Source organism: Parambassis ranga, chromosome 3, assembly GCF_900634625.1.
Source record: "Parambassis ranga chromosome 3, fParRan2.1, whole genome shotgun sequence".
Taxonomy (NCBI): Eukaryota; Metazoa; Chordata; class Actinopteri; family Ambassidae; genus Parambassis; species Parambassis ranga.
The window spans coordinates 4,972,704-4,988,500 of NC_041024.1; the positions used below are offsets into that span (position 1 = coordinate 4,972,704).

At 43.1% G+C, this 15,797-nt stretch overlaps 1 protein-coding gene across 9 annotated transcripts in view; it reads right to left on the reverse strand.

Annotated features, from left to right (window-relative positions):
* Positions 1 to 15,797, reverse strand: part of nav2a (neuron navigator 2a) — a 116,708-nt gene that overhangs the window by 40,104 nt on the left and 60,807 nt on the right. For 5 of the 9 annotated variants that reach the window (XM_028401199.1, XM_028401200.1, XM_028401193.1 and 2 more), the window contains exons 2-7: positions 13,245 to 13,362; positions 11,408 to 11,460; positions 4,279 to 4,351; positions 3,895 to 4,120; positions 3,635 to 3,691; positions 1,512 to 1,645 (exon numbers count right to left, since the gene is read on the reverse strand). In XM_028401199.1, coding sequence (XP_028257000.1) covers positions 1,512 to 1,645; positions 3,635 to 3,691; positions 3,895 to 4,120; positions 4,279 to 4,351; positions 11,408 to 11,410 — 493 coding nt within the window. In that variant the 5' untranslated portion in view covers positions 11,411 to 11,460; positions 13,245 to 13,362. Of the gene's footprint in view, positions 1 to 1,511; positions 1,646 to 3,634; positions 3,692 to 3,894; positions 4,121 to 4,278; positions 4,352 to 7,112; positions 7,173 to 8,671; positions 8,726 to 11,407; positions 11,461 to 13,244; positions 13,363 to 15,797 lie in introns of those variants that run through there. The other 4 variants (XM_028401194.1, XM_028401197.1, XM_028401202.1 and 1 more) reach the window with 3 other exon arrangements.

The following is a 15,797-nucleotide window of genomic DNA, read 5'->3' on the forward strand; positions in this document are numbered from 1 at the left end:
AGTTAGAGCTGATCTACAAGTGAAAGCTGACAAACCTTGACGGTGCTGCAGACATTCAGTAAGAACAGGGAAAGCAGTGAAGGAGATGGACAGGAGAGGAGGGAGAAGAGTCCCAAACCATGGCTAGCCATCAACAGAGTGCTGGAGGGGGAGGAGGAGTGTGGTGCAGTGCTATAGCAGGAGGGAGGGGCTTTGCAGCAACAGGGCGAGAGCGATCTGGAGAGGGGGGTCAAGCTGTTGATTCTCATCCTACCTGCCTCCAATCACATGGCCTGTTGCCCAAGCACAACACATATGATACATGTGCTAGGATGCCTTAACCTAATCAATTGACTTAGAAGCAAAGGAACAACACAGACTTTTACCATCATTTCTGCTTCTAACCTTCTGTTTGAGTTAACTACAAACATCCTGCCTTATATAGCATCAGATGCTTCATCCTCACTGACTCATTTGTCAGTTTGGACACCAACGGTCTACTATGAGTGTTCACATCTTCTTGACACATTAACGCTGCTGCAGAAATTCCCTGGAATCACTCTAACCTCCTTGAATTTGTTGACTAACATTCATATTTTGGAGTTTTCTCCTTCAGATAGAACTACAAACACCCACAAAATTAGTGGACCTCGGCCTCCAAATGAAAAGTTGAGAATTCTATTAAAATTGACAGCCATTTCCCAAAAGTCCTTGTTGAGTTCTATCCTGCTACACACTTGAGCTGATTATACACACATGCCCACACACTCTTCCCCCTCCATCTCCACTTGAGCCACACATCAGAATAAATGCCCCACAGTGCTGCTGACAGTGTTGGTCCCAGTGACTTTGTTACTGCTTCAACACAGACACACACACTCTCTCTCTCTCTGGGCGGTCAGAATTCTCCGTCTCATGCAGGGTAATGAGTTTAGACTGTGAACACTAACACAGTCTATATAAAGCCTTGGCCCACTAAGAGGTGACACAAGCTATTTCAGCACTGGTCAAACTAAACAAATGGGCAAAGACAGTTTGTATGAACACTAACACTGGGAGGAATGAGTTAAACTGGGTTACTTCTGACTCCGACACAAACACGACAGCCAGCTGTACTTATGGCTGTTTAAGTTATGTTATCTTATGTTGTCTAGTAGAAGAAGCAGTTTTCCAGATGTTTATTACCTGGACGGTCAATTTAAAGAAAACTACAAAGGCTTGAATAAACAGAGAAATCTTCTGCACACAAGGTGTAACTGTAACTAATAACTCACTTTGTTTTTCTTTTTTTTTCTTAAAGAACACAGTTGTTTAAGTGCAGCATTGCCTGCCAAAGGCTATGCATCATAACCTGACACAGTTGTTGATATTTTAATTTGGTCTCAAAGCAGCTGAGCTAACTTCTCACTACAATAAAAAAGCACCCAGAGGATCATTATTCACCCTAAAACACAGCAAATTTAGACTTTCAAAGAGCCACAAAGTATTTATTATTATAGGTCAGTGTGGATGTAGTGTGTGGGGAGTCCTACCTTTGTTCAGGTGCAAGTTGGCTTTGGTCTTGTCACTAAAGCCCTGGCTGCGCCTGTTCCCACCAGCACTGACCGAGCCTCTCGGAGGGATGTCACTGCCGGCAGTGGACACCCTCGCTGTGGGCCCAGGAAGTCTGGTGGATAGAGAGAGTAGAGAAGAAAAGAAAGAAAGAAGACAGAAAGGAATACACAGGCCAAAACTTTCAGTTAGTTTATAACAAGTTTACATTAAAAACTTCAAAGTACAGCAGTATAGCACAACATTCAGCAGGGCAAAGGTGCTCCTCATGTTATTGCATAGGCAACATCATCACCACACACTTAAAGAAACACCTTTCTAAAGTAAGAGGAAAAATATCCTGCTTCCCACTGAAGAAGAATTAAGGAAGTGCAACACAAACACAGTGAGAGGTGACAATGGGAAGCTGCTGTACATGCCTTTATTGTGTTTTACACCATCCTCCATAAAGTGAACTTTGTTGACCTACTGTACTGATTTCCTGCTTGCAATCGTCTCATGCTGTGCTCTGTGCAGTCTTTCTTTGTGCTCTGTTCTGTAACAGTGAAAGCTCCAGAGGCAAATATTTACATTTGTGTAATCTTCAGTATAAAAGTCTGTTGCTTGGATAGTTAAACTCAGCTATTGTTTGCTGACCTGCAGCTCTCCATGTACACCTACAGACATCTAATGGACACAGCAGTGTACGTCTCTGGAGGACCAGTGAGCTCAACATCCTCAGGTTACATGTCCTGCTCCTTTCATTTCCCACACGGATTAGACGGGAATCATCGGCCATTGATAAGCACTGGTGAAACTTATGACACCTTGTAAGTCAATCTGTTGCCTTTGCTGTGATCTGTATAAGGCAAGCTGTAATGTAACCAGGCTGCTGCACACAGACTGCTAATGAAATGCTAATTCACCAGTGGCGGCATCATCATCATCACCCTGGGAGGCTGAGGCGGATGCTGATAAGCAGATTATAGAAACTCTCATTTCCGGCATGCCATTCACTTTGACTGACCATTATTTATCTAGCTGGTGTAAGATAATAGGTTTAACCACATTACATAGACACAAGTAGCCTGAGATCATGTGGCTTTCAAGTGAGGCAGAGTCTGTCAGTCTACAGCCTTTCTCCCAAAGGATGGCAAAAAAAGACATATGGTTATGAAAAATATATGTTTGCAGACCACTGTCGCAGGGGGGTTTCAAGATGACACAGAAATATCTCTGCCTATATTTAATGTTACTTCATATCCTCAAAAATTACATAAAGGAAAAAAAATCTTTTTTCATCAATGATGATGATTTCTTTGCTCAGTTCTTGTGCTCATTATCTTAATTTAGGTGGTAACATTTCCAATAAATAAAGTTAACCTAAATATCACTGTATATATAGAAAACAACACTAATAAAATAAAGTTCAATTTGTGGGAATATTTGTGGAATATAAAGGTCAAAATGACACTTGTAGTTACACATGCAGACCAGAAGATGGGGCCATTGCACTGCATTGGAGGGGAGCTGGAACGGAGCAGGTGCAACGTGAACATAATCTGGGGATGGGCAGCATGCAAAACTACATCCTACATTCAATTTTAAGGTGCATTATCACATCATAAAACACCGCATGCGGAAGAAGAGGCCAAAATGAAATGCAAAAAAAAAAGCTACATTTCACTGACACATTGTCATTCTGTAGACACACTTTGTCCTGCTAGAGATTCTTTCTGTGTTAATTATTAATGCCACATTATATGGGGGATGTGCTTGTCAAGCAACCCACACACACACACACACACTTACTTAAGGGTTATCTAAAGGTCTTTCACAGCCCATTAAACCGGCCTGCCAAATGAGGCGCGCTGCCAGACAGGGCTGTCCGAAAATGGAGCCTAGAGCTTTAGTTCCTATCTGTTCAACACTACCATTCATGCATAATAGATAGTGCTTGTAGTAGAAATTGCCCTTAATCACAGACAAAGAAAAAAAAACAGTACAAAAAAGGCCTTGTCCTTGATTAGGGGCAATTTCTACCTCATTTCCAGGAATGGGACAGAACAAGAGGTGTAGTGGAGGAAAAAAGGGGCGAAGAATCAGAAAGGCACAAAGAGCTGACCTAGAGGTCTTTTTCTGACCAAGGGAAAACTTGAGTAGTTTACTCTGAGACCCATCCCTAGAGGAGAAGAAAAAAGAGGAGAGATATGGAAGAGGACACAGAGAGGTCAGGTTTAGAGTTATAAATGACAGGAAGTGTGAACAGGAGGATAGAAATGTCAAAATGATGGATTAGAACGGCACAAACATCAAGAAAGAGAAGACAAATCCAGTGACTAATATGTCCTTGAGAGTTTGCCTGAGCAGGTCAGCGAGCCTCACCTGGACTGCATGTCGGCCTGTGCTGCTTTCTGGGCAGGAGTCCCATGCGGAGAGTGGCTGAGCTGGGCTGGTGCGCTGCTCTGCTGGCTCAGGGGAGGGTGTGACTGGGCCACGGGCGGGAGAGACGGCTGGGAGTTTTGCCGCTGGGCCTGCTGCTGCTGCTGTTTGTAGCGGGACAAGCTGAAGAAGAGGCCGAGGATGGCTTTCAGATTGCCATTCCGGATCTCTGCAAGTCAGAGAGAGGGAAACACCAGTATGAGGTTCTTGTCAAATTGGTTATAGGCATGATGTAATGAAATCAACACAAACTTGGTCACCTATGCTTCAAGTTTATATTGTTTTATTTAGTACCTTAGCCTGGCCTGGGTTCATGCTCCTGCTTACCTTCTGCAGACAGACCCTGGATGTTGACACCTTTCGCTGCCAGGAAACTGAGGCAGGCATCTATGTTCTCAATCTGGGGGGGAGATGGACACAGCTGTAAGACACTGCACATGTTCATTTACATTCAAACTGGCATATTTGTATATGCTGAACATGCCGATATGGCTTTTGCACACATCTCCTGAGAGCCCAAAGCACTGGAAGTAAATATCTACCAGCTACAAAGGAAAGTTGAATAGACACTGACCAGTTAAACTGCAGCAATCCCTGATTTGATATGGTCGGATCAGTGAAAATATGATGGGAAAATTGAATCTGCTTCTATTTACTGGTCTTTTTATTTTGGAAAAAAACACTTATTTAATTCTGGTAAGTACAGATATAAAAACCAAAATCCAGACTTATGCCAAATAAACACATCAATGATGGATTTGAAACTGAAAAATAAAATCAAACAAATGACGTAGACAAAGCAGGATTCAATCCAAGCCCACTTTCGTCAGCAGAGCTACGGGGAAGCAAACCATCAATAGCAACTCAGTTGCTATGACAGCAGCCTTGGCAACCTGTACAGACTGCTGAGCTGTCACTGGACTGTGAGAGGATTTGATAGGCAGACAGGCTTTGTTTAGCCATCATGTGACCTATTACACAAAGAATCTGCTGGCTGGCACACATAATGATAAAGTAAACCACATAAAACAAGTCGTCAACCAGAATGTTTGTGCGTTAAAAGTGTACCAACTGTCGATGAGCGAACACACAGGGCACAACTCTCATATTATACACAGAGGTGGACCGCACCACCTCTGTAGAAGTGACACTGTGCAGCGCAATTAAGCAAACAATTGTCCATAAAAAGGGACATTTTACAGTATGCACAAAGGTTAAAGAGGCGATAAATCTTCTTAGAATGACATTCATTACAAGCAGGAGTAGATTTATAGGCCTAATCTGCAACAATTTCCTTACAATGGACTCATATTGAAAGTGCAACAGCTGAAATATAATCTCACAGCCAACAGAGTACAGATATAGAGCAGCGATGTCGGTACAAATAGGTTTAAAACTAAAATACACATGAACTGCGTCCTTTGTAAAGGAGGCCGGGTGTGGGCTGCAGGCGGGAGGGTCCTCCTCACGAAAGATTAATGACATGATTACACTTAATATGAGCACCGACTAAATATAACTTGACCTACAGCTCCCACCGTGGTTCTGCTGCTCGGAAGTTTCTGGCTGTGAGGTGAGAAGCTGAAGTAGAAGCTCATTTACATCTGCCTCCGTTAAAATATGTACACATGTACTGACTGCACACGCTGTAGGTAAATCTGTGAATGCACTAGCAAAGCTATGCATCAAAAAGACCTCCTCTAATGATAGTAAATCTACTGACAATGCTATTTTAGTACCACCCATAACTATAAGCAGAAAGACATTTATATTAGTCCACAAGAATATCACAGTTTGATGCATGCACAGTTACACTGACCACATTTTAGTTTTCTTCCATTCACTCCCACAAAAGTAGCAGTTTTTTAGCACCATCAGATTATTTTACATCAAATTATAACTGCATGTAGTGCAGTAAAATAAAACTATCGTACTATTCTACTAAAATAAATCCACCGTTAGTTGAGAGGAACTTGTGATAATGTAAGTTTAAACACGTTTACCTGTGTTGTGTTGTTAGCATGCTAATCAGGCATCGGTAGGCCACAACAACAAGCTGTTTGATGATCTGCAGGAGGAGCTACGTGATCTCTGCTAAGCTGCAGAGACGAGGGTTGTATATAGTGCAGAAGCACAGCAAGAAGCTGGAAGGTGTGCGCTCGGCTAAAAACCAAACCTCTGCGCTCTGATGTTTCCCTCCTGGAATAAGTTTGTGGAGACAGCAAAAATTTGGATGCTTTCATTTTAATAGACCAGCTCACCTTGCTTTATCACACTGGTGGACTAACTAGAGGATCAGCCTTACAGGTCTTGTTTCCTTTGAGTTAAAGTTTAGTTATACAGTGATCACAGAGAGATATTCAACTCACAGACAACGGCTTCATTTGCTCCTTTAAACTCACCACCTACCATGTGAATGTGCAAAGAGGTCAACTGACTTCACGTCACTGATTGAACTGAAACCGCAGCGCTGCCCCTGCTGTCATTTCCATGACCTCTGACCCGAGAAGCAGCTGTCAGCAGCCGGCTGACATATGCTGTCCTTCGAGGTGATACAGCAGAAAACTTTAACAACAGTAGGAATGCAGACTATGGCCCCTCTGAATACCACAAGCTCCCTAAAAATAAACTCTTCCTGAAGCGCCCCTCTAACCCAGAGCCTTTCTGTAATACCCAGAGCCTAAACCTCACTTTGAGTGACTGACTCCCCCATACAGCCTCAAATACCCTGTTATAAATGAAGCTTAAATAGCAGCAGCCTTCAGAAAATATGCTTCAGTGAAGAGATACCCCATCATAAATGCCAGGCCTGTCCTGCTGAGATGCACCCCCCAGCCACGCCTCTCAGGGGGTATAAATACTGAAAGCTCTTGCTATTTAAAACCTGTAGCTCAGAAAAGTCAGAGGGAAAGCATTCAGAGATGGTCTCCCATCAGCCACATATCGAAAGCGGATCCTGCTCAGTCCAACTAGTAACTTATGCTTTGTCTCGTCACTCATGTTATCTTCACAAACACATTTAAATAATACATGATGCACATATATAACTACAAGAGGAACAGGATACCCAGTAGATCCCCTGAAGAAAATATCTCTAAACAGAGAGATACATCTCTACCAGATCCCTTCAGCACTCCACAGATCTATAGAGAATCTCCTACCTGCCTGAGAGTGTGATCAGCTCCTGTGGTGTGTGTGCCTGCTCTGCCTGGCTTCACACCTCAAGCCCAGGCCACTGTCACCTCCTGGCAGCAGCACAGGGCCGGCCAGCCAACAGCCCTCTGAACAAACACTTCCTCCCATCCCAGGGCTGCTGCTGCTGCTGCTAATGTGTGTGTGTGAGACAGAGAGGGAGAGACTGGGAGGGAGAAAGCGAGGGAGAGAAGGAGGGAGGGAGTGTGTGTTTGAGCAAGAGCATTACGTCTGTGAAGCCAGATTTCACTGGTAGGAGCTTTTGAAGCCAGCAACTGATGCTAATATTTTTTAAACGACTAACTTTTTCACACACTACGACACAGTTTCAATATAAAAACCAAACATCGATCTGATGTGGCTGAGTGTAATGTGACCACAGCTCTTTCTTGCCAACACGTTGTATGTGTAAAACTGCTCTGTTAAATCTGTCAGTGTGTGCCCACACATAACCTTCACCCTCTCTGGAGGTTTTCACAGATTACAGCTTTTACAGAACTTTGACATCAACCTAAATAAATCTCTTTGACATGACAGGCTAAAATATGTGCAGAGGTTTTAACACCTCAGAGAGGTGCTGGTTTTCACTGCATATTGACAAAAAATGATGCACGGGAAGCTGTAATACACAGATCATGATGCACCATCATACATGCTGTTTAGTCAAATTATTTTTATCTCCATCTAGGATTTATGGATTGTGATTTTACTAATGTCAGCCTGACATCTTTTCCTTTTTTCTCTAAAAGATCAAATTATTTTTCAGGTTCCTGAAAACTGCTGTCATATTTCCAATGAATGGACCAGTTGTTATTGCAACATATGACTTACTTACGTACTCAAGCAACAAATGTGCACAGTTTACACACAAACTCTCTCTTCAGTCTTAGGTAATGACTAAGAGGTCAGCAGGCCTCATACAGGAGACACACTGGGCTCAGGGTGGATAATTCCCTGCAATAAACATATGGGGTTTTATTTGGTTACCTAGCAACAGCAACTGTGATTGCTCTTTTTTTTTTCTTAGTCCATCATGTGATCACCTGACCAGCTGACACAGTTGGGAATTTCTCTCTCCCTCTGATCACACATTAACCAGCCTGCTGAGGCATTCTTCTGACTCTTGAGAAACACAAACACTCATTTGGTGTCAGTATGAATCTGTGAAGGCTTCTGACAGGCACGCTCAGGTTAAATCCTTGGGTATGTGCCCCTCAGGTGAAAAGCTGTGACACTGCCCCTGAAGGTGAAACTCAGGGTTAAGTATAAAGAACAGCTCTATTGTTCAACCAACACATACAAGTGAAAGAGTCGTATCCTGCTGTAACACTCCCTGAAGGCTGATCATTTCTGTTTCATTAACCCATTGCACACCTAGTCCTCCTGGTTCCCACCTGTCTGACTGTCTGTCAATCTACCTCTTTAACACTCCTGTACAAAACGCACAATAAACCGGTCTAGCAGTAGTGGATAATAACAGGTAATCACCAACACAAGCTCCTTTCACACAAACACACACCTCTCTTACCTTATTCAATGAAATCAGGTTCGTTTCAGGAGCTGCTGCTCTTAAATGAGATGCTTGGTTAGAGTGTGCATGTTTGTTTGTGTGTCTCACGTGTGAGCGTGGCATCCTGGGTGGTTTTAACAGCTCAGTGTCAAATCAACACCCTGGCTCTGGTTTAAACCTACGCAGACAGGCAGACACACACACAAACAGAGCCTGACTGGGTGGCAAAGGAATGACCCGACGATGGGGGTTCGTTTAACGAGAGACGTGACAGTTGTAAAAACAGGCACTCACTTCAGCCTGTATGCTAAGCAGCTAGTGTGAGGTGAGAGTGCTACAGTTTATACCACCGGAGCTTATTTCCATGTTTATTCGTTTAAAGGCGGAGGTTAAGTTAAGTGGCGGTAATTGGCAGCAGCTTTGGAGGCACTGGGAGTTTGAAAGCAATGAAATCGAGTGCAGGAAAAGAGAGCTCTCACACTCCTCCAACCCAGCTGCCAAATAACCTCTCAGGACCTGTGTGTGTATGTGTGTGTGTGTTTGTTTTGACAGGACTACAACAACACACAAAGCAGATATTTGCATAATGGCCGAGGTTGCACCTGCCCTCATCACTGCTTCAGATTTAACATTAAAGCTGACAAAAGCACTGAGATTATACACAGATCTAATGAAACACACACAAACACAGCCAAGTGGGAGCTAATCACAGCAAAATCAGATGACAACTGCACCCCAATACACACATTACATTGCTCAATGCACACAACAAATACACCAGAATGAGTACTCTATGTTTGGAAACCTTTGATCATGATATGTTTCATAGGAAGCATGCAATCATCTTAACAAATGAGCTGGGTGTGTGAGAGCCAATACAGAATGCTAATAACAATGCTACAGAGAAATGTCCAGAGCACTGAGACCAAAGAGTGCAACACACTCAATTACAGGCGACTGGTGGGTGTAATCAGGGCTAATTGATAGTGAGAGGAGAAGGAAGCAAGGTCGAGTTGGTCCATGCATTTCTGTGAAATCAATATTCAAACAGATGAGGAGTGGAAATATGGAAATAAAAACAGATATGGAGAGTGATGAGTGTCAGATAGATAGATGGATCTAGAAGTGTTTACACTGACTGAAGTGTTCACATGAAGACTGGATGTTTCACAGCATCCTTAAACAACGTGGAATCTGGAGTTATCCATCGTCCAGGTTTCTGAACATTCTCAAGACACAACTGCATAGAAATGACAAGACAGCTGGATGCTGCCATAATCATGCAGGGGGTATGAATAACTAGAGCCATATCAACAGGATGTAAACATACATGACAAGGAACAGAGGAGCAGTATACAACAACTAAAAACTGTTCTCTGGTTAGTGGTAATAAACAGTAGCACACTAGGTCTGTAATACAGAGTAAGGTTAGCAGGGCCATACAGATATTCCACATGATATACCGTGAAGGTCTTTTACTTAAGGTTAGATCATAGTCATATACTGAATTGCTAAACTACTGACCAATTAAAACTGCCTGGAAAAACTGTCTGCACATACACACTAAACACAGAAGGACTGATTTTCTTAACAAGAAATAATTTAGGCAGGACAAGCATCTGGTTGATTCAGACTACTTGTGCCCACCGAAGAACACAAAAAAAGTTGTTAAGCTGCATTTTAACTAAACCTTTCCTCATTCAAGCATCCATGCTATTAACTATATTATAATATATAATACAGGTAATGCACTTCTGGATGTTATGTTATTTGCATTATCAACTCAGTAACTCACACGCAGCTAGGAAACTAAACAGATATTCTAAAGTTAAACTATAATAAAAGTGTCCTTTCACAGTGTTTTCTGTAATGATGTAACTGATATAGTGTTATAAAGGTACATCAGATGTATATATCGCTATAAAGATGCAGAATTGTTCCGTAGTTTGCCATGACATAAATCAATCCAATATATAAAATGGCACATAAACATGGCAACAAAGAACTATAAAAGAGCCAGAAATCAATCTGAACAGAATGCTCTCATGAGTACAGTAATAGGGATCCTCTGTGAGTATGTGCGCTCGCAAAATCAGCTGTGCTTTCACCTCCTCCTCAGTGGTTAAATAGGGGTGTGTATCTCTCTCTCTCTCTTTCTGATGCTCTGAGAGGCTTCTGTAGTCTGGCTGGTGGCCAAAAATAGCCCCCCTCAGCTGGCACACTGGCCCAATTTACGACCCATCCCATTCAGTGGAGGGCAGCCCTGCCTTGGGATGCTCGGCTCATTTCCCACAGAGAACACAAAACTGTGAAAACACTAAAATGCCACCAGCACCGTTACAAAGGGGAAATCCAAGCTAAAATGTCACTATAAACAAAAACAACATCATATCTAGTTCCAAACATTTTCTTTGTCCTGTTTCCTCATCGGCTTTTTCTCCTGAAGATGGGAGGAATGTTGTCGTCTTTGCGAGTGGAATGACATGAGGTAAAACTGGCCCCAAAAACCAAAGCCTATGATGCTTTCAACTGAGTGCCAACAGCCAGAAGTCTGAGCCAGAGGTTTCACGGACAGCAAACCCACAAAAGTAAAAATAAATGGACTAACTATTCCCATCTACAGCTATTTACCACCACAGCCTCCCAGGGAGGACCACTTGAGATGAGACATCAAAGAGTTTCTTCACACAAACACATACACACACAGGTAGATTTCACAATGTGCTGCCAAAACAAACTTTGAAGGTCACTTACCATCTGAGAACGGCTCCTGGGACAGCCATTGATATCATCAATCTTCTCATTGGCTGAGCAGAGGATGCAGAGACAGAGAGAGAAAGGAGGAGAGAATGAAAACTCCTTTCAGGCGTGTTCAGTTAATGTAATCCTCTCTTTTAGTCCAATGTCCAATGTGTGTGTGTGTGTGTGTGTCCCAGACACTAGCTGACTGAATGAGGAGAGCAGAGGTGTTCCTGCCAGTGACTGCAACCCCCTCTGTCTCTCCCCTTCCTGCTGAGACATGAAACACTATCTGCTCACAGCAAATGGGAACGGGGCCGCTGGGGGCCCGACCAGGAGTGTTGTTCTGCCTGTTTTTTTTTTTTCAAAGGGGTGTGTGTGTGTGTGTGTGTGGTGTTAAAGATCCCTCCTGTCCATTAGAGACCCAGCCCAGAGCAGCTGAGACACGATCAGCAGCCCACAGCTGACAACTGTGCCAACAGCACAGACTCCTGCATCAGGGGACATGGTGGGGCCTATGGCGCAGCTCCATCTCAGGACTGTACCACCTACACAGTAGCTTTAAAACTCATCCTGTAACTACTTTATAATACTCCTGCTTACTAAGTGCACAGGGTTTTGTTAAATAACTCTCAGTCAGGGCATTAGGCCATATATTGTTTAATTAAATGTATTGTTTTTAGTACTCGTTTAGAGAGCTTTAGAATATTTAAAGGTGACATTTATTCTGTTTTTTTGGCAGAAACAGTCAGTGTTAAGACATCTATCAGTGATTTAACACTTGTGCTGTCGGCTATGGTTTGTGTGCTTCCTGAGAAATTACACGCTGTAAACACAAACACCCACAAAACTGCTACTCTGTGATTCTAGTATACACACTCCAAACTAAAAATACAACATTTAGTTGTAAATGTGTGCTACATTTTTCCATGTTGAGCACATGCAGACCTGCAGAATGAGAACAAAACTTGCCACAGATTTAGCTGAAATTTACTCATATTATCATCCTACCAGAGAACTTTATCATAATAACCTTCAAACTCCTGACCCTGACAGTAAGTTAGTCAAACAGCTAAACAGGTGCCGTATCCGGTCAGGCCTTGTGTGTCTGCTCCGGTTTCACCAGCGATTGTGTGGCGTGAGGTTTTCCCAGAGGACAAGAGGCCGCACAGAACAGGTGAGTGGAAGTTTCTGGTCGGTGTTGATTTAATTTGAAAGTAGAGCAGCAGTCAGCTGTCAGTTAGAGTGTATTTTAGATGCAGAGTTGATGAACTTTTTTTTAGGAACACAAATGCATTTCCAATCCAAATTTGGACTTCCTGAGTAGGGAATGAACTTTCTGGTTGAGAGAGTTCAGTTTATTTCCTGTACTTTGTCTGGAAAGGCCAAGGAGGATGCTCACAAGAGTGGCATGTAAAAGAGGTGTGTGGTGAGTATGATGCCTGTGAGCTAAGAAAAGAATGATGCTTTACAGCAGTACGGTGTGGAAACCGTGATAGACTGTGTAACATCTGGGTCAAAGACGTCAAGAGTAAACAGCGCTGAGTCACAGACGTGCTGAGTCAGCGGTCAGCTGGCTGTTTCAGCCCGGAGGCTGACAGGTGAGGACGGGTCAGAAACACAGCCCACTTTAGAGATGTCATGTGTACACATACGTACATGCTGTCGAGGAATTATGAACTTTTTGTTCCATTAATAATCACTTTGAAACCTTAGTGAATGCAAACAAACACAAAACTAAAGAACAGTTTTACAAGGTCCTAAAAATCTGTCTGTAACTATACCAAAACATAAACTCACTGCATAATTCAAAATGAAATGTTATTCTGGAATCAAAGTTGTGTTTCCTTACCTACGACCTGTATGATCTCAGCCAGCAGCACTCCGTCTGTGACATCCGTTTGCAGGTCCTTGATCAGGCGCTTGTGTCCTGACTTGGCAAGGTAGTGGTTGGCCCAGTCCGTGTAGATCTGCGGTCAGACACAAACACAACCGAGGCGTTCAGTTTACATGAGCCAACAAAAATATAACATCCAGCCAAAAATAGGGGCAACCCGGTCAAGCCGTCCACGTGTTTCAAACTCCATAAACACTCAAAAACTACAAAAGGTATAAATGGTTGGAGCAAATTTACGACTCCAATAAAATAACAGCATGGTTGAATGGGAGCGGAGTAGCCCTCTTTCTTTTGTTGGGGCTCCGATCTGGCATATATCCGCTTGGTATTCAAATTGGGGCCATTGTGCTCAGCCAGGGCATTCATCTCACAGCACACGGTGGCTGTTTTCAATGGGCCCTGCTGACATCACTCTCTGGGGACAGAAAAGACCCTTCACTGCCTGGGGGAGGAGAGGAGAAAAAAGGGGGGGGCAAGCATCTGAATAATTTGAATAGCTTCCTTCATAATTAGTTGCCAAACTCTTTCTCTTTCACTCCCCGTCTCCCTCATCGAGTGAAGTGTGTTTCTATTTCTGAAGTGATTTTAAAAGGGCACACAGAGGTTGGAGAAGAGTTACACTGAACGCTACTCCTAATAAAAGAGAAGGGATGTTTGAGAAATCGATACGTCATAAATCCTTTGTGTGCAGCATTGTTAGGCTATAAACATCAGACTGTGTGAGAAGCACTACAGAGAAGCTCCCTGCAAAAAAAGGATCTGAAACATGTAGCCGCCTGCCTAAATAAAGACACCTCCACATCTCAATCTCATTTTCACACAACTGCAGGAGAAAAGTTTGAGTAATCAGGCTATTATTTGCAAGTAATCTGATTTGTTCAGGGTTGAGTAAACAAAAATATCCAGCAGCAGAAATGCAGCAGAGGATTAGATGAACCTATTTTGTGCAGGAAACAAGTCTAAGTTTTTTTCAGATTTGTTTCTTATTAATGCGTGGATCCAAGTGTAACTCCAAAGTCGCCTTCGGGGAGCATCCATGGCTTGAGTTTTGGCACTGATAGATGGCCCCCTAACGGCGTCTTTTCAGCTGATTTGGCGTGCTCAATTGGAGGCAGCCTGTCAGTGAGAAAATCACTTTGATTAGCTGTTTAGCTCAGCAAGAAACAGAAAGCAAACATGTCAAAAGGGTACACACAGAGAAAGCTCGGGGTAGAAGCAGTCCATCTGTGCAGAGACTGACCAGCCTGAATGATAAGCAAGTGTAGCTTTATCTATAGTTAAATGCTTCTGATTTCCATTTTTGAATAAGAAATAAAAATGACTGCCACCTACTGGTGTGGAGACTTGTTTACTTTCAAGTCTGTCTATTAATCCTGTCAGGATACATGGTATTGTTAAAGTAAGGCATCCAAGTGTCCAAAAAAATGGACACACACGACATGCAGGCTGAGGCGAGTGACACAGCAGTGACCCTTGATTCTGTGTGTTTGCACTGTAAACAGACCTGGAGCTTTCCTGCTACTCACCGGATGAATCACTGCTCTCATGAAGGCTCACAACAGGTGTGAGCACTTCAAAGGCTTGCACACACACGCACCTATGCACACTCATCTGGAAACGCCAAAAGGTTTATGGGAGTACACGACCACACATTAAATATAAAGAGCCTCCGAGCAATGCTTAAAATCACACAGGTGGAATTCCAAAAACACAAATGCACAGTTAAAAAAAACGAAACAAAAAAAGTCTTGAGTGACACAAAACTACAAAAGCCTTTAAGTAGCAGGATTACACTCCATCCTTTCAATTCAAACTCTCAGCTTGTCCTGAAGGAAAGGAAGAGCAATCTTCAGGGGCTTTTGTGTGAGCGTGTAGGTTTTCTTTGAAGTAGTTTCGGGCAAGTAAATTGAGGGGTTGAAGTGTAATTAAAAACGAGGTGAAATGGGTAGCCGTCATTCACAGAGCTGAAAACCACAGGCGGGGGTCAAAGGGCAAGCAGGGGACAGGGGCAGGTTGTGAGAGGAAAAAAAAAGTGAGGTAATCCCAAGAAGTTGCTTTTAAGTCTTGAAAATGAAACGTATATTGTGTCTGGCGTTTTCCACGTGAGCCAGTCAAACTTTAAGGCCCCGTTCACACTGGGGAAAAAATGTGGCTTAAGCAGGATTTGGCCGCATCCAGATCAATCCAGATGTGTTTTTTTCCGAGTGTGAACACCTCCAATCCAGTTGAATCCAGTTTGATTTCAAGCCAGCTAGATCCACCCTCGAGAGGTGGATCTAGCAGGATTGGCTTAAATGTGGCTCAGGTGTGAACGCAAATGTGGCTAGCGAATCCAGCTTGCCACATTATTAGCCATATTACGAGGCGCCACCTAGTGGTTTGGAGAACAGCAAACACGCTGGATGAAGCCGGATTGAGTGCGGACACAACTGTGTGCTAGCCAGATTTGAAAATAGGTCTGAACGCATCCAGCTTAAAGGCTGTCTGGGCTCAATCCTACTCTAGCTG